The sequence below is a fragment of the Siniperca chuatsi genome, linkage group LG2, assembly GCF_020085105.1.
Source record: "Siniperca chuatsi isolate FFG_IHB_CAS linkage group LG2, ASM2008510v1, whole genome shotgun sequence".
Taxonomy (NCBI): Eukaryota; Metazoa; Chordata; class Actinopteri; order Centrarchiformes; family Sinipercidae; genus Siniperca; species Siniperca chuatsi.
The window spans coordinates 5212095-5232586 of NC_058043.1; the positions used below are offsets into that span (position 1 = coordinate 5212095).

Below are 20492 nucleotides of genomic sequence, written 5' to 3' on the forward strand. Positions count from 1 at the left end.
AATACCTCATAATATTAACTTTGCTTCAGCCTTGCCATCTAGGAATGTCTTTTGAACCAAAAATTCCCTTTTAGTCTTGGTTAAGATTAGGTTGCCATCAAAAAGCACACAGTGATGGTCAGAAATAGATAATTCTGATACTGAAACAATGTCATTGTTTAACCTTGTTGGTATTAACAAGTCTAGAATGTTACCATGCTGATGAGTGGCTTCATTTACATGTTGGTTAAGATCAAAGCTGTCCAGTAAATTCACAAGCTCCACAGCTTTGGAGTCATTCTTTTTGTTAATATGAATATTAAGGTCTCCATTAAAGATTAATCTATCTTTTAATATGTTTGGACCACAGTTAAAGATATATATTTTTTATTTAAAACAGAAGTCTACAGCCATGCTGGGCTGTACTTAGGCACAAATGCTAATATCAGCATAATGTTAGCAATGCTAACACATGCTGATGTTTAGCAGCCAGGTATGATGTTTACCATTTTCTTGATCATGAATGTCTGTATAAGATTTCATGGCAATCCATTCAGTAGTTGTTGCTGAGATATTTCAGTCTGACCGACACAGGACATTGCCATGCTGCTTGCGTGGCTAAAAATTTCTTTGAAATAGAAATAGCCAATGTCTTCTTATCTGAAAACTGCAAGGATTTCAGGAAATGAGGAAAAACTCTAGTCACACTTTGATTTTTGTACTACTGAAGCAAAGTTCTTGGATGTAAACAAACCATGTATTAAATACTAATGGACCTACTGTCTGCACATTAAAAAAATATCATATTTAGTATTAAAAAAGAGAGTACAATTTGTGCCTTCTCCTTTACCTGTCAGATTGTGCTGCTGATGGAAATGAATACTTCATGTATGCTGACTTCTGGGGTGCCATGTACTCCAGAGAGCAGGCGCAAGTGTATTATTATTATATATTTAACAAATATTTTACGATGCAGTACAACAGCACGGTCGGGAAGTGGACATGCTTCACTGCAGCTGGATTAATCACTGCTTCTGTATTAATTATATTGAAGACAAGCATGACGTTCTACAGAGAAAAATGGAGAGGCAGCCTTTCTGTGTCAACAACGTCGGTTTGATTTGGCACCCACCTGAGGAAAACATGGGTGAATATTCAAACACTGGATACGTGATCTATATTCAATCTCGTGTCTGTGTTTTAAGTACAGAGCTGTAGTCAGGACGACCATAGAGGTCATTCTAGCACCTCTGTAAGGCTATAGCTAAATGACAATGTCAGCATGCTAACATGCTCACAGTGACAATGCTAACATGCTGATGTTTATCAGATCATTTAACCATGTTCTCCATCTTAGTTTAGCATGATGGCATACTAAAATTTGCCAATTAGCACTACAAAGCAACACAAAGTACAGTGACTGGAATGTAATTAGTTTTGCACGTATTTGTAAAGAATTGGTAAAGTTTATTTTGACGATGACACTAGATGAAGTCAGGGGATCACAGAAGTCATTGGTATTCATCCTCTGGGGACCATCAATTACTGTACCAAATTTCATCCAATGATGCAATCCATCTAATAGCTGTTGAGGTAATTCAGTCTGGACCAAAGCAGTGGATGCCACTAGTGTGACTGAAGACACAGACATGGCTGAGCTCCCAGCGACCCTCCAGTGGTTCCATCCCTCCGTCGCCACGGTTACACACACAGGACACAGAGAAGAGTTATATGTGTCAGGGAACTCCGTCTCCATGACGACAGTAAACAGGTCTGTCAGTGTGACTTACACACTGGTGAAACATTAGCCGGACAGAGAGAAAGAAACCACACACACACATGCACACACACTCTCTCTCTCTCACACACACTGGTCAGGACAGATGGCGGATTCACAGCGAACATCTGAACCCATCAACTTTGTGCATCAAGATGAAATCTGGTAAACCTGCTAACTGCTACTTTTTTCAGTGCTGTGTTTCAGTGTTGTGTTTTATTTCAATCCCTCTTGATGAAAAGGATTTGGAAATATGTTCTTCTTTAGCATTGGTGGGGGGATTATCATGTTGACTGGATGTTAAAAATTACAAAAGTTCTGAAGAAGTTCTGATCTTTTTATTGGGTTAAAACATATAAGATGTGCAATACACCCTTTGTGAGTGGAAAACCTATATGTGGGTCTTCCTGTATGCTTGGTGTGAATTATTACTATTATTGTTATTACTGTTAGTATTGTTATCATCATCATCATCATTATTATTCTTATTATGTTTCACTCTCTCTTCCCGCCTCTTCTTGCTCCCTTTCTTTTCTTCTTAATCTTCATGTAAAGTACATTGTGTTTTCCCCAGGGTATGAAATGTGCTATATTATAAATAAAGCTTGCCATACTAAATTATCATGTTAGAACGAGAAAACTTCCTTGTTTTAATGAGATTTGGTACGTCATTATAATGAGAAGCATTACTTGTTTTAATGAGATAAGTTGATTTTGTGTAGTAACCAGAGACTTTAAAGATAAATTGATATGCTACAACAAGAAAATACAAAAATGTAATTATATGATTTGTAGTACTAACGAGAAAAATATGTCATTACAACATAAAAGATATCTTGTTACAATGTGTACGGGGTCTCTTTAGTTTGGGAACAGTTTCTTGTTATAATGAGAAAATGCAAATATTTTTTCGTCATGGTTGCAGCAATATACTGCCGTAGGAAACAGATCAGCCGGCTTGATGCAGGTTTTGCTGATATTGAGGTTTTCTGTTCATATTCTCCACAAATTTGAAGACTGCCTCGTCTTAGCTGAGAAAAGCCATTTGTTACTTTCTTAGCATTCAAGTTGGAATTGGACCTTCAGCTTTCTATGCATTTAAATGAAGGTTAGATGATAAGAAGGTTTTTGTGGTCTGTTTGGAGTCAGTGGTAGAAAAGCAAACTGCAAGTGGTGGAAACACCTGTTTCATTTCCCTTTCAGTGCTCTATGAAGCAGGATGGGATGTCACATATGAGATGATACTTAAACATACTGTGTGTGTGTGTGTGTGTGTGTGTGTGTAGGAAAGCACATGTAAAAGTTGAGAAGGATTCGACTAAAGTCTGGCCCAACAAGTGGGGCTTCCTGACTGAGGCCTACAAGGAGGTATACACGCAAACACACACACACACACACACACACACATATAGCACCACCCATATAACAGTTATAAGATCCTGAAATACAGTAAAGAAATGATGTGACAGGGAGACAGTCTTCCTTTGCTGAATTCTCTATGATTTTGAGCAAAACAATGGAGCGTGTACCTGCGCCTGCAGTCCCAGGGGTAACAGTCTGTAGAAGGCTGTCACACACTGCCCTCTACTGTTGAAAAAGTACCACAGCATATGCATAATGTAGGCAAGACACCACTTACACATATTAGCAACAAAGACATTGTCCTCTTCAAAGAAATGAAAACACAGATATTGTTTCAAGTCTCTGCATTCACACAAATGTGATCACACATTAATGGCCATCACACAAGCACACAACTTTCTCTGTTATATGTATTTCAGTACGAGAGGGAGAGTGTGAAGCTGATGGAGGCGGTCAGAGTGGAGCTTCCCCATCACCTGGCAGCACGACCTCCGACCCCTCCAGATAAATATATCCACGTACGATATCTATCTATCTATCTATCTATCTATCTATCTATCTATCTATCTATCTATCTATCTATCTATCTATCTATCTATCTATCTATCTATCTATCTATCTATCTATCTATCTATCTATCTATCTATCTATCTATCTATCTATTTATACAAAAGGTGGGATGGTCCTTCTCAACAAACAGAAGGGAGCGGCATTGTATGTTGTTTATTTATAAGGCACTACTGCAAAACCCGCCTAGTTACCTCTGCTCTCTGGTTACATTTAAATACAGTATTCACAATGTCAGCTCACAGGACATTTTAACATTAGCTGTACCTCTTGTTCACGCTGAACTTGGAAAAAGTGGGTTCAAATACTATGCTGCATACAAATGGAATGAGCTCCAAACAAATTATCGATGCACTGATATATCGGCCGATATTCGCCTTGTTGACTGCTATCGGCTAATAGGATGAAGTTCACCGATGGCAGTGGCCGATGTTTATCTGTTGTGTTGCATCAATTTTGCTCTGGCTAAATTTTGTGTTGGTTATTTGTATTTGTTCTATAGCGGGCTAAAAGGGCTTTTGAAGCAGTTATTTTTCTAAAAAATAATCATTTTCGTGTGAAAGAAGGTTATATTAAAAGTTGTTTCATAATTTTGTATGATTGAATTTATAGTTCAGTTATTTTTTTATATATGAAGGGGAATAAATAACAACATAAACAAAATAAACTAACAAAAAGAAAACAAAAACATTGGCATCAGCCAAAGTTATTTTAAACATTGGTATCGGTGCATCCCTAAAAATATATGAAGTTAGATTCTCTTATTTCACTTGAACATTTTAAAAGGTTGTACTTATGTATTTGCATTCATACTTGTAAATGCTTTTCTTAATTGTGAAAATGTATAATGTGTATCTGTGAATTATCTGTGCGTCTGTCTATGCTTAAACTGTATATGTGCACAGGTCTCCCTTGAAAAAAAGATCCCGATCTCAATGAGATAACCTGTCTAAAAAAAGGATTCAATTAAATCTATCTATCACACAAACTTTAACACCGCCCATGTTTTTATTCCTCCAGGTGGGCCCTTCTCCTCCAGTTCCTCGGACAACTCAGGCCCTGATTGGTTGGCGTTCAGGTCACTCACATCTTCAGCTGGAAAAGTATGGCACGGTGCATCATGGGAGGCGTAGTTTACTGAAGGAGCTGGGCTGGCCTCTCAACGCTTGCAGCTGACTAGAAGCCACCATTCTGTATTGTCTTGGCTAATCACTGACTCAGTACTGGACGTGGAGGAAAAACAGAGGGCTTATGACCATGTAGATTATTGAAGTGAGCATTAAGGATGTACCATTAAATAAAAACATACATGAAATCAACCATGAAATTATATATATTTTTAAAAAAGCACTTCATTTGTGTGTCATAATTCCAGATGTGGTAGGAATGTTCCTTTATGTCCTTCCATAACCGTTGTTCTTCATTATTATACAGTTCACAGAGGTTGGAGGCAGCTCCCTCCAGCAAAATAGTCTTTAGAAATGCACAGAGCCATGTTTGTTCTTTGATCTTTCCTGCATCATTTCAGTAACATCCAGTAGTTATTATTTGCTTCCTGAGCTTAGACCCAGTGTTTTTATTGTAGTTTAACATCACATCACATCACTGGATCACAAGGGATATTATCACCTATAATCTTAACCAAGGGCTTTGTCGGTGTTCTTTCCCAGAAACCCTTTAGGGCAATGCTAAATCATGTGGAGAAATGTAGTCTTGTCTTGTCTGCTTGCCAGCAGAGGTCGGTGTTAAGAACAGTAGCCAATACAATTCTGATGCAATTTTGGCCTTCTGTCTCACCTCAGAATCTCAGTTTCTGAAACCTGATGACAGTTATGATTACAGATAAGAGTGTTTTGTCCTTTGACATCTCATTTGCAAATTCTTATTACCAATATCATATATCTCTTGATTTAAATATCTGCAGTTATTCTTAATTTACGTGATGTGTATTTCTTATATGTTGTAGTAAGTTTTTATACCCTTAGATTCACAGTTTGCCAGTCTGCATGGCCAATTCCTCAACTCAAATTTATTCAGAAACTGATTTTGATGAATAATTGAGAAAACAATTGTAAAGCCCCCCCATCACTCAAAAATGTCACAGTCATTGCACAATACCAGACGCTGTACAATGTAATTTGGCAGAAAGCTGATATGAAACAGGTAATACTACTACTACTACTATTGCTACTGCAACAAATAATAATAATAATAATAATGATGATGATAATGATAATAATAGGCTAATACATTTCCATGTACATACAGCAATAATAGCAACATGTTAATAATTATGTAAGTGTATAACAATAATAAATGTGTGTAAACGATTGTTAATAATAACCATAACTTAAAAAGATAGTTCAAAACACTGTTTGCTCTTTTGTGAAATTCCCCTTGACAGTGTGTCTCACGCATGAGTCACGTAACAGCGCTGACGTAATGACATCACGAGGCCTGTATGGAAAGGCGGAAGAAGAGACGAAAACAACAACAGCGGCAGCATATCTCCTGTTCGGCGACAATAGTTGAAGAGAAAGACAACAGAGCAATTTAACGATTACCTGTTCGGTATCACAAAGTGCCGGCGGTATCTGAACGGTTAATCCACCCGTTATTGTTTACATTTAATAACAAAATGTCGTTGTTTGGTAAGTTATTCGGCAGCGGGGGTAAGGGTGGGAAAGCGCCGACACCCCAGGAGGCTGTCCAGCGACTCAGAGAGACCGAGGAAATGTTGGCTAAAAAACAGGATTTTTTGGAGAAGAAAATCGACCAGGAGCTCATGACGGCGAAGAAGAATGGCACGAAAAACAAACGAGGTGAGGAAAAGCTCCTAAACTTCGTGGTTTCACGGGTTAGTCAAACCGCTAGTTAGTTTGGTAGTTAGCCCGCAGGCTAACGAACGAGGAAGGAACAGGAAAGTTGGCAGTTGACAGGCTGCCTACCTGAATACAGGTCTGTCCACACGGCCGCCTGACTCCATTTTTAAATGTCTCTTTTTAAGGGCAGCACAGTCTTAGTACTAATGCTAAAGAATAAAACAACCAGACAGAAACATGACAGGCAACGAATGAGCTTAAAACGTTAAAGAGCGAGAGTTATTAAACTAAAGTTTTAGCGAAACATACACACACTACTGATATTGTTTGTAAGTCGTCAAGCAAAGCTGTAACCTCCAAGACTGTGTTAAATTCACTGATTTAGTGACAAATCAGCCAAAATTAAACAAAAGTTTGAAAAAAAATGTGATCTGCGACGTGCTTTTAGTAATATAACTAACGTATTAGGTAAAAGTATCCAGGTATTACACTTAATATTTGCATATTAAAAGTTTGTACTTTATTTGTCTGTGTCTTCATATTGTATTTATACTACTGCTACTTCCGTCTACTCCATATGTATGTATGATTGTGCCTCTCGTCTATTACCATTATATTCAAGTTAACAGAGTTAAGGTGCACCTACAGCTGTATTTCCAGAATCCTCAAAGGCTTTTCTAATCATCTGTCATTCACTATGACATGCATATATTTTTCTGGTACAAAAAGAGCAAAGTGACATGTCATTTGGAAAATAGATTAAAAATATTTTTTTTATCATGCAGCAGATGGAAACTTTCTGATCCAAAGAGTTTTAAGTCTTTGGGGATTCTGTAAGTAACTTTTAAAAAGAGTGTCCTTGTGCGTTTTTCTAAGATTGTCCTTTTCACATTAAATATTTGTAGCCTTTTAGCCCTGTGAGTGCCACCATTTGAAGCATGTTGTCAAATGTAGATGCATTCACACATATACGTATGCAATGGGACTACAACTTATATTCTATGAAATGTCAAAATTTACGCCATGGCACGACAGGTAGCTTATCTTTTATCGAGCAAATACACGTCATAGGGAGAGGCCAGGACGACCTGTAAGTTTGTGGCTGATCACTGTCAACGACAGATTATGATCCGGTTTATGCCTCAGCAAGTTTCGACTGTGTCTGTGAAGGCTGTGACACTGGTATAATACTGTTAAGGCCTATAGCTCATGTGCTCAGTCACAGCACTATTGCGAAGATGAAATATAAACCAGCAAGTTCAGTTTAAGGCCTATGAGACACTCAGACACTTAACAGCAATTTAAACTCTTTTTAAAAAGCAGGATTTACCAACTTTGTCATGGCAGCAATAATGTGATACGATGTCATTATCCAGCGTGGGTATCCAGATACAGATTGTATGTTAACATCAGGCGGAGATGGGGTATCAAACTACGACTGGGAAAATAAAAATCCTACAGGATGTTGTCATGTTAGTCAGGCTTCCTCCATACATTTATATTTCACTGTATCACTGCTACTTTATTTTATTAAGATTTGCCATACTTTTGAGCACTTTCTCCAGTCATATTGTAACCCTATAAATGTGGGTTGAATCGATGACGTTGATGAATCGTCCCAGCTCTACTTGTTAGCCCGGTGATGTTTTATCATTAACGAAAATAACACAGCCAACAATTCCTATTACCGCGAAAAACGTTCATTAGCAGTTTTATTTTGATTAGCTACATGGGAGCACTGTTGTACAGGTCAAACAGAGGCAGAGCAACCACAGCAGGACCTGCAAACTGTCTGCTAGCTGTAGCTACTGTGGACATGGCTTGCTATACCAACATTAGATAGTCAACCTCCTGAAGCATGACCAGCAGTTATTGAACGTGACTGACAAAGAAGAAACTGGTTCAACTGAAACGAGATCACACACATTATATTCTTCGTGCTTCAGCTCTTACTGCAGTGACGTTTTCAGCTTTTGGAGTACGAGACCAATAACACATTTGTTGCATTTGCTTAGTGCACAGGGGCGGGTGCTTTAAGCACAGTATAACTGTGAGTTTTTCAAAATATTGTGATAATAACATTGACCGTGATATTTTTGGCCACAATAATTGTGGCAAGAATTTATGATATGACACACCCCTAATTACATAGAGCCAGATTGCCAGCTGTGGTTGCTGGGAGATCTGTGATGCAACCACAAATCCTCTCTAGGAAAAAGGCACTAACACTCAGACCAGTAGCACTGTGAGCTCATTTACAACTGGTTTTGAAAGTCCGTTTCTGCATTACATGGTACACCAGCTTCCAACCCTGAAACCTGATTTTCAGCATAGTTCATCTTGTCATTTAGCCTCCTTCTAGCCGGGGGATGAATAACAATACACACAATCGATAGAATCCTCACAGTAAACATACCAAATGTATGATAACAGCATCTGCACGATGGCTCTCTTAGGTTTAACTACTTGTTATTTCCATATTTTACGACAATGCTTCGCCTCCTTCTTCCTGTTTGACATCAGGTATTTTAATAATACTCTTTGGCTTTGTTTAACATTTTCCACTTCAGTTTTTCCTCCAAGCTATAGAGAGTTGAAGCAATCAGGAAAGAACTGAAGAATGACATCATGGTGAGAAAACGGCTATGTAACAGCAACTAATACATTATGTCAGCAGTATATTCCTAAATACAGACAACCCATCATCAAAAGCCCGTTTCTCAAGTTAATATTCCACAACAGCCAGTTAATGGATTAATTTCTCCAAAGTGTCAGTAACAATAACTCCAGCTCTGACACTGACTCATGTATCTTACATTTCAGTTGATTCGAGCTCATGTCGTGACCACACAACAGACAAAACGGATTGTACCTGTGAATCGGACTTTACGCCTAGGGACTGTACTACTGTAAACTGCCACTGAGGTCAAGTGGTCAGTAGAAAAGAGGAAAACAGGAAAAACAAAGGGTCACAGAGTTAAAGTGGCCTTGTGAAATTCAAAGGGGTGGTCTGAATGCAGCTGTGCAACCCAGATAATCTAATAATCATTTGTGTGATGTTGGGTAACGATGTTATCAGTCCAGGAATAGGGTCGGTGCTGATGCTAATCTGATGAAACTGGAACTGTTAGCTGCTGTCTGGCTCCTGGTGGACCAGACCAACCACATACAGTAGATTGATAAGTGTGTGTGTGTGAGATAAAGTATTGTATTCGTCTTTATTCTTTATCAGACATGTTCTGAATTTTCTGATATTTTAGAAGTTCTTGTACAGTTACATGTAACATTTAAGAACGTTGGCTTCACTTTTTATATGAAAACATGTTCTGTAAATGTGTATTTCTCAGTGATGTACTTGAAGAGTCATGTTGGTGGCTGTGTGAGGCTGTATTTAGGCACAGCGGTGCTTTGAGCTGTATGCTAACATCAGCATGCTAACATGCTCATAATAAAAATACTAACATGCTGATGTTAAGCAGGTATAATGTTGTACCGTGTTCACCATCTTAATTTAGTGTGTTAGCATGCTAACATTTGCTAATGAGCACTATACACAAGGTACAGCTGAGACTGACCAACATTGCCACTGCGCTAGAATGGCTAAAAAAAACTCAGTCATCACATTGGAACTATAATCGAACATTTAAATGATAATAAACCCATTCCTTTTCATTGTCAGTCGTATACCATAAATTGAATCAGTCTTTGAGGTTTGTGTTTACAAGCCAAGATCACATTTCAGCATCCATGTTAACAGGAAACCTGGTGTTCTTTTTCAATTTAAGGGAATACGAATAACTAGGTTAATACAGGAAGACGTTTTTAATTGTTTGTACATTTGCGTGACACAGATCTTGGACAGGGAAAGCATCGCTGTGTCTGAATCTGATAACGGCAGACTGCCTAACACTGAACTTTCCACTAGGTCATCTTAACTGTAGTTCAGAAATTATTTCAGTTACCTGTTGCTGCTCAAGAGGGCGACAGCAAGTAGAAAGTAATTTACTCAAATCCTAATCTTAACTAACATTAACTTTGATCTTTTTAAAAAGCTTAACCTTATGTAACTTCTATCTCATCTTCTAATCTTGATTCTAAAATGAAAGTATTATCCAGACACACACCAGCATACAAACTTATCTCTTGTTACTTCATTTCTTCCCCCCTCCTCCCCACATATGACTCAGCAGGCTTTGGTCACCAGCTCCCTTGATGAGGTGATTTTCCATGTCAGCACCAAAGGGAAATTCCCTGTGTTCTGGTTTAGATAATTGTTTATGTGTATTTAAACTTACATGTAGAACGGCAAGTGCCAAAACATACTGTGGCACAGATCACAGAGAGATACTGACATGCTACATATGGAATACAGTAAAAAAGAGAGCTGAAACAATTAGTGAATTTATGGATTGGTTAACTGACAGAGTGGTAGTTGACAACAATTTTAAGACTCGAGTCATTGTTTAAGTAGCAAAATTGCAGAAATGCCAAACATTCACTTGTTCCAGCTTAAAATGTGCAGATTTCTGGCTTTTCTCTCTTTTATATCATTGTAAATTCAATGTCTTTGGATTTTAGTTGGTCTTACAAAAGAAACGTGAAAACGTCACCTTGGGCTCTTAGAACTAGGGTTGGGCCGATGGCTGACAGTCATCAACCGCTGAGCCCTCTACTGTCGTAACATTGTGATTTAAAAGCTTACCTACAGAGTGAACTCTCCCGTTCTCTCCCAGGAACCTAAATTTCATAAAGGTAGTAGTCGGACTACTACGTCTACCAAACATGAAGCAAAGTGCTACACCATGGTGATTTGCCACCGTCACGGATCAATATCTGCTCACATTCGCTAGGCTGACTGCCTTTTTTTGTTTTCTCACTGGTATAATCTGCAGTTACATCACTATGACTAGTATTTAAAGTATCTTTTATAATCAGATGGTCGTCTTCCAGAGAGAAATAGTGAGAGGACAAACCTAAAACCTGATGGAAGCATACTGCGCCTGCAGGCAGAGATTTGGCTCCGATAGGATTTTCTCAGATTAACGGAGTCCTGCTCCATTATGACAAACACTGTAATTCAACATGCAACAGTTCACTGCAGCTCATCTCACAGCAGCACAGCTCCTCCTTCTCCAAATCTGTCCTTCCAACACTCACACAAAGCAAGCTGCTTCTGCTGCATTGTCACGTAGTACCTAAGGTCCGCTGGTCAGGGCTTCGTGTTCTGGTTGTGCTGTGGCTTGTTGCGTCTCTGTCAAAGTTCCAAAGTTCAATGTCTCCAAGCAGACAGACTTTGTCAATGTTTTTGGGCTTCAGTTATGCATGCTACTGAATTATCTGTTTGTCTCTCTCTGGTTGTCTCTCTCTTTTTCACGCTTCAACTGGAAGCTTTACATTTTAAACTCTTAATTTAGTCCTGGAAGAAAAAAAAGCCTTCTTAAAATCAAAATCCTTATCAACACCCACTGGTTTGTTTTTAGATTGAGAACATGGCAGGAATTTAAAACGGCCACTTCAATAAGAGGTTGTACCTGTCTCCTGAACTAACTTTGTCTTTCTGTCCAGCTGCTCTACAGGCCTTGAAGAGGAAAAAGCGTTATGAGAAGCAGCTGGCTCAAATCGACGGGACGTTGTCTACCATTGAGTTCCAGAGGGAGGCGCTAGAGAATGCCAACACCAACACAGAAGTCCTCAAGAATATGGGGTTCGCTGCCAAGGCAATGAAGGCTGCACACGAAAACATGTAAGAGACATTTAGAAACAAGTAACGTTTTTTTTGTAAGTAAGTATTATGAGTTACTGCAGTAACTCATAATACTTACTTATATTGAGACATGTTTCTATTTCTACATACATTTTCATGTCATCTCTCTCTCTGTGTCCTCATGTTTCACAGGGACATAGACAAAGTAGACGATCTGATGGCGGACATCACAGAACAACAGGAAGTAGCTCAAGAAATCTCAGATGTAATTTCCAGACCGATCGGTTTCGGAGAAGAGTTCGATGAGGTGAGAACATAGACCAGGACCATTTTTGGAACACATGAACCTTACCTGCGTTGCAACCGTTGGAACCAGGGTCTAAATTTAGTTCATCTGCCATAGTTGATCTGGGGCTAAAACTTTCTGATGGCCTGAAACTATCAGGGGGAATTTATAGCATAAACATCACCAACTGGTCAGACACAAACCTTACAGCTGCTACAACTTGTGTACAGCTTTATTCACTCACCAAACAAGCACTGGTAGACTCTAGTATCAATATTAGGACCTCTGCATGTCCCCTTTGCATCCATTCATTAGTCTTAGTTGTTTGGAAACTCAGGAGTGAGGTGCTTGGAGAAGACACTTACTGCTGTACATGTGCTGTGTTATTAATCTGTGCTGAGCTGTAGACTTGAGGCTTGTACTCAAGTCGCAAAAATGAGGATGTGCAACTCGACTTTGACTCGTCTGCTGTGAGACTTGACTTACTTGAGACTAAAATGACTGAAGACTCGACTTGCAAAAACCTGAGGAGACTTCAATTGTTGAACCATAAATATTGAAGAATACAGTATTGTGCGTAGTCGTGCCTTTTGGAGCAATGCCAAACTGTCACAAATAATTAATAACCTAATAAGTATGCATGCAATGTCGCCATAACCTGTACACTTTCAGTTGCAGCTGCTGGCACCAGAATAAAATGGAGAAAACTCTAAATTCAGATGAGAAAAATTAGCCTTTCATTCTAAAATTAAGTAGTCTATGTTTGAGGTGTGCCTACCCAAAACTGATTGCTTGATTACTTACTTGTGTGTGTGTGTGTGTGTGTGTGTGTGTGTGTGTGTGTGTGTGTGTGTGTGTGTGTGTGTTCAGGATGAGCTTATGGCTGAGCTGGAGGAGCTGGAACAGGAAGAGCTTGACCAGAATCTTCTGGAAATCGAAGGAACAGAGGACGTTCCTCTACCCAGTGTACCATCTACATCACTACCATCTAGACCAGGTATTAATTCAATTCAATTCAGTTTTATTTATATAGCGCCAATTCATAACAGAAGTTATCTTATTGCACTTTTCCTATAGAGCTAGACCGTACTCTTTATAATATTACCGTATATATAATATTATAGTATTATATGTCACTTTCATAAAAATTCTATTTCATTCACACATGAACAACACTATGCAGCATACCATCCACATCACTAAAATCTACACAAAAAGATAATTAAATTTCATGCTTTATTTCTGTTTGCTCCTTTTTTTTAGCCAAGAAGAAGGAGGAAGAAGACGAAGACGACATGGCGGACCTCGAGGCCTGGGCAGCTAACTAAACTAGCTTGCCCTGCTAGCTAGCCAGTGCCCCTCTCCTGTCTGTCTCTGTGCTACCAGGCTGGTCCCAGACATCTGGAAGAGAGACAGGGACTCTGGGCTGCTGAGCTGGCTGCTGCCATGCTGCTCTGTCTTAAAGCCTACGTCCCAATATCTAACCATACCCCAGCCCTAAAGTATGCACTTGTGCACATAATCACTGACTTAAAATGAAATGAACCCAGGCTTTTCTTCTCTGATTAATGTTACGGTAAGAATCTCTTTGCTTCAGCTGCACACTCCTCTGTTTCTAAAGGGCATAGAGCAAATGTCATGCCCTAACAGCCTGTGGTTATGTATATCAAAGTTCCCTTTGTGAGGAAATAGAGCGCTCTTAGGTCAGGAGCGTGCAAGTGCATACTTCTAGGGCAGGGTGGAGGTACAGTGCGAGGCTTGTTTCCAGGAGGAATGTGAAGAATCAACAAATGTGTCGATGGGAAAAAGCAAAAACAGAAAGACAACATTACTCAGCCCTTTTTCTGCTTCCTACGTTGTCATCTCACTGCTCTACTACAATGATGACAACAATCCAACAACCCATCGTCTACACCATCGCTGCAAAATCTTAACAGCAGCAAAAGAATGATGAAAATGTAGGCCTTTCTCATTGAAATATTGCTGTCAAACTTCAAAATGATGACATATTACAGCAGTGGAAACATCTAGAGGTTTCCACTGCGGGCTTCTTGGTCACGCATTACTTGTGACTCCTCGTCACAGGCAGACATGAGTGTGAAAAGTTAAATTTCTCGTTTTGCTTCATTTGAAAGATTTTCAGATGTTTCAAGAGGTAAAAGTAAACAATATTTCGCGAAAAAATAAGACAAAATTCTGAAAAAAAAAATAAAAATATAATCTTTTGTTATCCCCTTAAATTGTCTTGTGATCCCTGAAATATATCTTTGGAGCCTTTGGGTAGTTGGGAACCATTGCTTGAGGGTGCTAATTAGGTACTTTGTGTAGTAGATGTGGATGGAATAAGCTTTATTTAATAGTGGATGATTTGTCTTGAGCCTAGAATTTTTTAGATCAGTCAGCGCTACAAAAACAAGCTCAAGCTCGGCCTCTGCTGCTTCGACTTGGGCCATCCTTTATATGTTCTCTGATACCATGCAAGTACTATACTAAATCACTGGAATACCCAGGTTGGATGGTGTTGATTCACCCAAATTACGAAAGAAAGAAAAAATCTCACTTACCTTTAGTGGTATCTAGTCAACCAATTTGTCCAGGAATTTCATTTGTGGCATTGAAAAGCAGAATTAAAAAAAAATCATCATTAACTCATCTCTCTATAACCAATGTCTCCATCACTCTGGATCATCCACAGAACACACTGGCAACAGTTTTCATAGAGACTAATTTCTACCAAAGAAATAGTCCCTGTGAAAACTGAACCCCGCAAATAAAAATAAAACTATTTGCGTGGCTAAATACCACTAGAGGTAAGTCAGTAAACTGGGTTGTAATTTGGGTGAACCGTTCCTTTAACAAGACAGCAAATGTTAGTTAGCTAGCTGAAATTTTCTAAATACAAAACTCAGATGGATTAGTAGAAAGTTGGTCATTTCTCAGTCAAACACTGCGCTGATATCAACCAAAGCTACTCTGTTATATTATGACACTTCATACATTGTTAGGAGAAAATGACCTCCAATATGGCTGCCAGAGGGCACATTACAACACCTTGGAAGTTTCACGTGCCTGACACCTCCAGCGCCTTGTCTGTCTGTGGTTTAACAGTGATGTACTCTCCTAAAATCCTACATTGGTTGAATTTAAAGATAATGTGCATGAGTGTGTGCGATGTTTTTTCAGCCTTTTGACACAGTGACCTCTTGTGAATATTTAATCAAATTGAGGAGATGGTGAGCTGGAGTTTTTCCATTTGCTCTTGACTCACTTGTAGTGCAAGATTGATTTAAACTATTGAGAGACGAACATGAGACATTGGTTCCATGTTGGTTGATAAAACGGCTATAGCTACACTTTCCTCCTCCTATCAGCAGACACGTTTATGCATGGATGGATTGGGGTCGATCCAGAATCAAACAAATGGCTGAGACTGTAATTTAAACATGACCTAAAGTCAAGTCAACTTGACCTTAAATAAATAGATTAAAAGAAATACTGATTTGAAACCGTATTTGTGAGCGGGTCGACCCCAGTCCTAATATTTAAAGACAAACTATTGAAAAGAAACTTGCAAATGTCAATATAGTTTGTTTTTCTTTTTTTCCGTTTACCTCAAATATCACTCATATTCTAGCTGGCTGTACAGAAAGTGTGACATGTAGCCAGTTCTGCTCAGAGCTGTATAAAGACGTTGGACATGGGAGATTTTCCACGTGGCAGCAATGTTGCTCTGTGACTGGGGTTGTATACAGTTTATCTTAATAAAGTTGGGATTTGATGCAAGTATCGGCACTGTAGCATCTGTTCATACCTTCATCAATCAGTGACCATCTGAAACTTGGTTGTGTATAGTTAGCAGTGTACCCTGGTATTCAGGCTTCTTGTCTTTCTCATGATCATCTCTCATCCGTTTCAAGTACTTTAGTACGATTTTGAGGTAGTTGGACTTTACTTGAGTTTTTCCACTTTATGTTACTTTATACTTATACTCCACTACATTTCAAAGGCAAGGAAATATTGTACTTTTTACTCCACTACATGTAATTGACTTAATTGACTTAATTTTCAGATTAAGATTTTACAAGACAAATGATCAGTTTCTGTGGTTAAAATTGCTAACAACAGATTATGCGAGTGGAGTTAATTATGAGGGATTTGATCAAACCCTTAGCAGTTCACTCTCATTGCTCCAAAGTAGATGTCAGGTAGCGAGCTTGGAGTCTCTGGAGAACCACAGTGGTTTGGAACTACACAGATGTAGACAGTTGTTGGCCTCCATCCACACCTCTCTCCCCTGCCTCCTTAGATCAAGAGACATAGGATCAAACCTCACCTCTGACCCATGAAACCGCTTTACTAGCCTGTACGACCCATGAGCTAAAGAAAACTAGTGTTGTTTTGTATGATGGCTGGGGTTAGCTAGTTGCCTCAAATCACATTTGATTGGATGATTATGTATAGGCCCCTGAGTGCAGGATGAGTTATCAATAACACTTAAATGTTTTACAGGAAGAGAAAAAAGTGACTTTGATATATAAATACTTAAAAAAAGATTTATACGTTTGGCATATACTAAGAGATAACAACAATTAACGCAGGGATGCAGGAGAACAGCTTGCTAACACGAATGTTTCAATGTCAACATGGTAACAGTGGAATGTTATGTACTATACTATGTGAAACTCTAAAAGTAAAATTAGAAACTACAACACAAAACTAGGGTTAGGGTCTTTATTAAGATATTTCTCATTGAAATGTTGCAATGAAATGTTTTAAATTCCACCCAAGCAAAGCTTTAATAAGAAGTGAGATTCAAAGAGTCATGACCTTTTACACCAAAAATCCTTTAACGGGATCTGCATGTTTATGCAACTGAACCCTATAACCTTGTTGATCCTCACTCTCTGTTTCATATGTGGCAAAAATGCTGCAGTTCTGAGCTTCAACCTCATTACCTGTTTGGTTTTTTTTGGTCATGCTGATGAGCAAAGGTTCAACATTGTTGCTGACTGTAAACTGAGGCCTAAATATATTTTATGTAGAATTCAATGGTAAAGTTTGCTTTGTGTGTAATTTAGGAATAAAAGTCTTTATTATGGTATGCAAATTAGCATTTTATTACATTGTAGATATTAATTTAACTCTCCCTTGTTATACTTATGAAAATACAAAGACTTTTTACTTAATGTAATTTCTTTGAAATTTGAGCTTGGATGCAGTTTTCATGGCACAACGATGCAGGGCCACCTGTGGTTTGCACTAGCAGTTGTATTATTGACTGTATTTATAATCAGCTTACCAGTAATAAAAGAAAAAAATAATCTTACTGTATAAATAATCCTATTCAGGAGGAAAATATTATTCCCTGTGAGTCAAATATTTTAAAATCTGAACAGTTGTATTATTAATTGTGAATTGTAGTAAGCTGGCAACAGTGGAATGTTATGTACTATATAGACCTGAGTACACTTCCTTCCAGTCTCTGAGAGTTTTTAACAGGAATTTAGACTCAAACCCGCAAGACTTGAACCTGATTGGGTGACAGTCTGCTGTGGTCCAGATCAAGACCACTTGAAACATGCTCTTAAATTAGCTGTAGTATAATGTTTCTACCAGTGGGCTGAGTTTAGCCCCTTCAACATGAGGCTTTGAGTCTTTCACTCCCTGTATTTCTAGGCTTATGGTATAGTCACTACATTTCCCAGCCACATATTGTAGTTTTCTGGGCAAATTAGGCTGAGCAATAGCACCATTTAGCATGTGAATAGTACTGTACATATTCTAGAATATCTTTTATAAAAAAAGATGATTTTGATTTGCTTCAGGCTGTGTATGAATCGGTCCTATACCTCACATCAGTCACATCCTCCCTGACCAACACTGCAGTAAAACAGGAGAACCCAAGTAACTGGAAAACCTAATGAGAAAATCTGTCTTTTTATATTTTATTATTCAGTCATTTGTCAAGTTATATTAATTTTCAGATACATTACACCTGTCAAATTTAGGTTGAAATGTATCTGTGATTCTCCTTGTACTATGCATAGCATAACCAAAAATACTGCTAGTTGGTTTGAACTTTTAACACTGCATCATATTTCAGCAGTTTTTTGTGCAATTTTAGCGAGCAACAACAGCTTCTGTTACAGGAAACAGTGGAGCCAAAAGTACAGTATTTCCTTCTAAAAACTTTTAGTGCAGGGTTTTAGTGTAAAGTTACTGAATATTGTTGAAAATAATATTAAGTGCCTCCCAAAAGCCACATCAATTGAGTCCCACTCAAGTATCGAAATGTCAAAATCACATGTCGTTTTGAAAGAATGTGTGTGAGGACTTTTACCCACAGAGACACTGAGACAAGGTCTAGTATAGACTGGAGCAAAGGCCAAGGCTGGGGTTAGAATTAAGGTTGGGCAATGGCTATTTTTAGTACATAGGCACACACACACGTAGAAGACAGTATACTATGTCTTTTTAATGTTGCATTCTTGTTTATTGCTGCATTTTATGTATGAAAGGTGCTTATTGATACAGGATGTGATATTTGCGCTGTAATGGTTTGAAGTGCTTAATCTTCAGTTTTAATTATTTCTCACGGATTTCTATGGAATGCCATTTTAGTCAATATTAAATAAATAAATACATAAATATGCCTATGTAATTAATAAATATGCCTATGCAGTTAATAAATATGCCTATGAAATTAATAAATGAGTCAATATGGCTAAATAAATAGGTTTTTGTTTCATTGGACTTTTATTTCATAATGCCACATTTCCATTTGTTCTATTCAAATGAAGGGGACGTGGTTATCTCAGAGCTGCTAGACCAGACACAGCATCAGAGAAGACGGAGGCCATTTTGCAGTTATAATACTAATACTAGTACCATGAAATAAATAAATGTGGCATTATGAAATTAAATTCCCATGAAATCCATAAAAATGAAATAAAAACACATTTATTTATTGAATCATATTGACTCATTTATTTATTTCATGGCCATATTTATTAATTTCATAGGCTTATTTATGTATTTATTTATTTATTTATTTAATATTGACTAAAATGGCATTCCAGAGTTTTCCACAGTTTGAACACCTTGATGCACCAAGAATAATTTGTGCTTTCTCAGTGCGACGGGGCCCTTTTTGGTGCATTTTAGTTTGTGCATTTCTGCACATCTGTTTGGGGCTCTGGGGTAAAATTTTTGCTGTTGGGCCCCTGTTAACCCCATCACCACCTCATGTTGTCTTTGTATTGTGTATATAACCAAGTTCCCATTAAATACAGCGCACATAGGAAACTACATATGGCAGCCAACATGACACCATTCTCTAACAGACCTTTAAACTGCATTTGAATTCTACCCGTGCAAGCAAAGAGCAGATACGTGGCTGCTTAACATACTTAACCAGACCTTATATTTACCTTAGGTAGTTTAATCTGAATACAATGGCCTGTTCAGTTGTCCATCTGCCATTCCTGCTTATCTAGCTCCACTAGTCTTACGAATAGCAATTAATTAGCATATCCTCTAGTATTAGAAAGTAGTATTTCCACACCCTTCTCTGACCTAACGTACCTTTAAATTGCCTTTGAGTCTTACCCCTGCCAGAGCAAAGAGCAGATTCTCAGCTTTTATATCTACATTGTATCTGCTTAGACTACACTACATTGGCTTGATGGGCATTTTCATCTGAATGCCTCAGGAATATGAACCATGTGAGCACAGGATAAACTAAAATAATTATGGTGTTAAAAGTAGATTTTGACACAGGGCCCCTGTACAAGACAGGGCCACAGGATTGGGAAATAACAAAGGACCTGCTTTAGTTGATATTGCACTTTGGTGATGCAAATTAATCAATTCACCAAGCTCTTACCATTAACACAGTCAACTTGGGGCCTTTGGGACAGTTGCCTGTTTTGCTTGGTTGGTAATTCAGCCTTGCATTTAATGTTTCCTAATGCAAATATGTTACATTATGTTATG

General features: G+C 38.3%; 2 protein-coding genes across 2 annotated transcripts; both read left to right on the forward strand.

Annotated features, from left to right (window-relative positions):
* The first annotated feature begins 1724 nt into the window (after positions 1–1724).
* On the forward strand, positions 1725–5012 carry LOC122882421 (uncharacterized protein C20orf85 homolog). The gene is made up of 4 exons (XM_044209766.1): positions 1725–1921; positions 3043–3124; positions 3538–3636; positions 4706–5012. The coding sequence occupies exons 1-4, from the start codon at positions 1863–1865 to the stop codon at positions 4859–4861; spliced, it is 396 nt and encodes a 131-aa protein (XP_044065701.1). The 5' UTR covers positions 1725–1862; the 3' UTR covers positions 4862–5012.
* A 1126-nt stretch (positions 5013–6138) lies between these two features.
* Positions 6139–16280, forward strand: chmp4ba (charged multivesicular body protein 4Ba). The gene is made up of 5 exons (XM_044209753.1): positions 6139–6507; positions 12073–12250; positions 12404–12518; positions 13368–13494; positions 13761–16280. The coding sequence occupies exons 1-5, from the start codon at positions 6324–6326 to the stop codon at positions 13823–13825; spliced, it is 669 nt and encodes a 222-aa protein (XP_044065688.1). The 5' UTR covers positions 6139–6323; the 3' UTR covers positions 13826–16280.
* The last annotated feature ends 4212 nt before the right edge of the window (positions 16281–20492 follow it).

What these genes read in the sequence shown, in the direction of transcription:
- LOC122882421 (XM_044209766.1), top strand. Translation starts at nt 1,863, where the DNA reads ATGGCGGATTCACAGCGAACATCTGAACCCATCAACTTTGTGCATCAA. An exon ending in GTGCATCAAGATGAAATCTG is followed by an intron (nt 1,922 to 3,042) that starts GTAAACCTGCTA and finishes GTGTGTGTGTAG; the next exon opens with GAAAGCACATGTAAAAGTTG. An exon ending in TGACTGAGGCCTACAAGGAG is followed by an intron (nt 3,125 to 3,537) that starts GTATACACGCAA and finishes TATGTATTTCAG; the next exon opens with TACGAGAGGGAGAGTGTGAA.
- chmp4ba (XM_044209753.1), top strand. Translation starts at nt 6,324, where the DNA reads ATGTCGTTGTTTGGTAAGTTATTCGGCAGCGGGGGTAAGGGTGGGAAA. An exon ending in TGGCACGAAAAACAAACGAG is followed by an intron (nt 6,508 to 12,072) that starts GTGAGGAAAAGC and finishes CTTTCTGTCCAG; the next exon opens with CTGCTCTACAGGCCTTGAAG. An exon ending in AAGGCTGCACACGAAAACAT is followed by an intron (nt 12,251 to 12,403) that starts GTAAGAGACATT and finishes CATGTTTCACAG; the next exon opens with GGACATAGACAAAGTAGACG.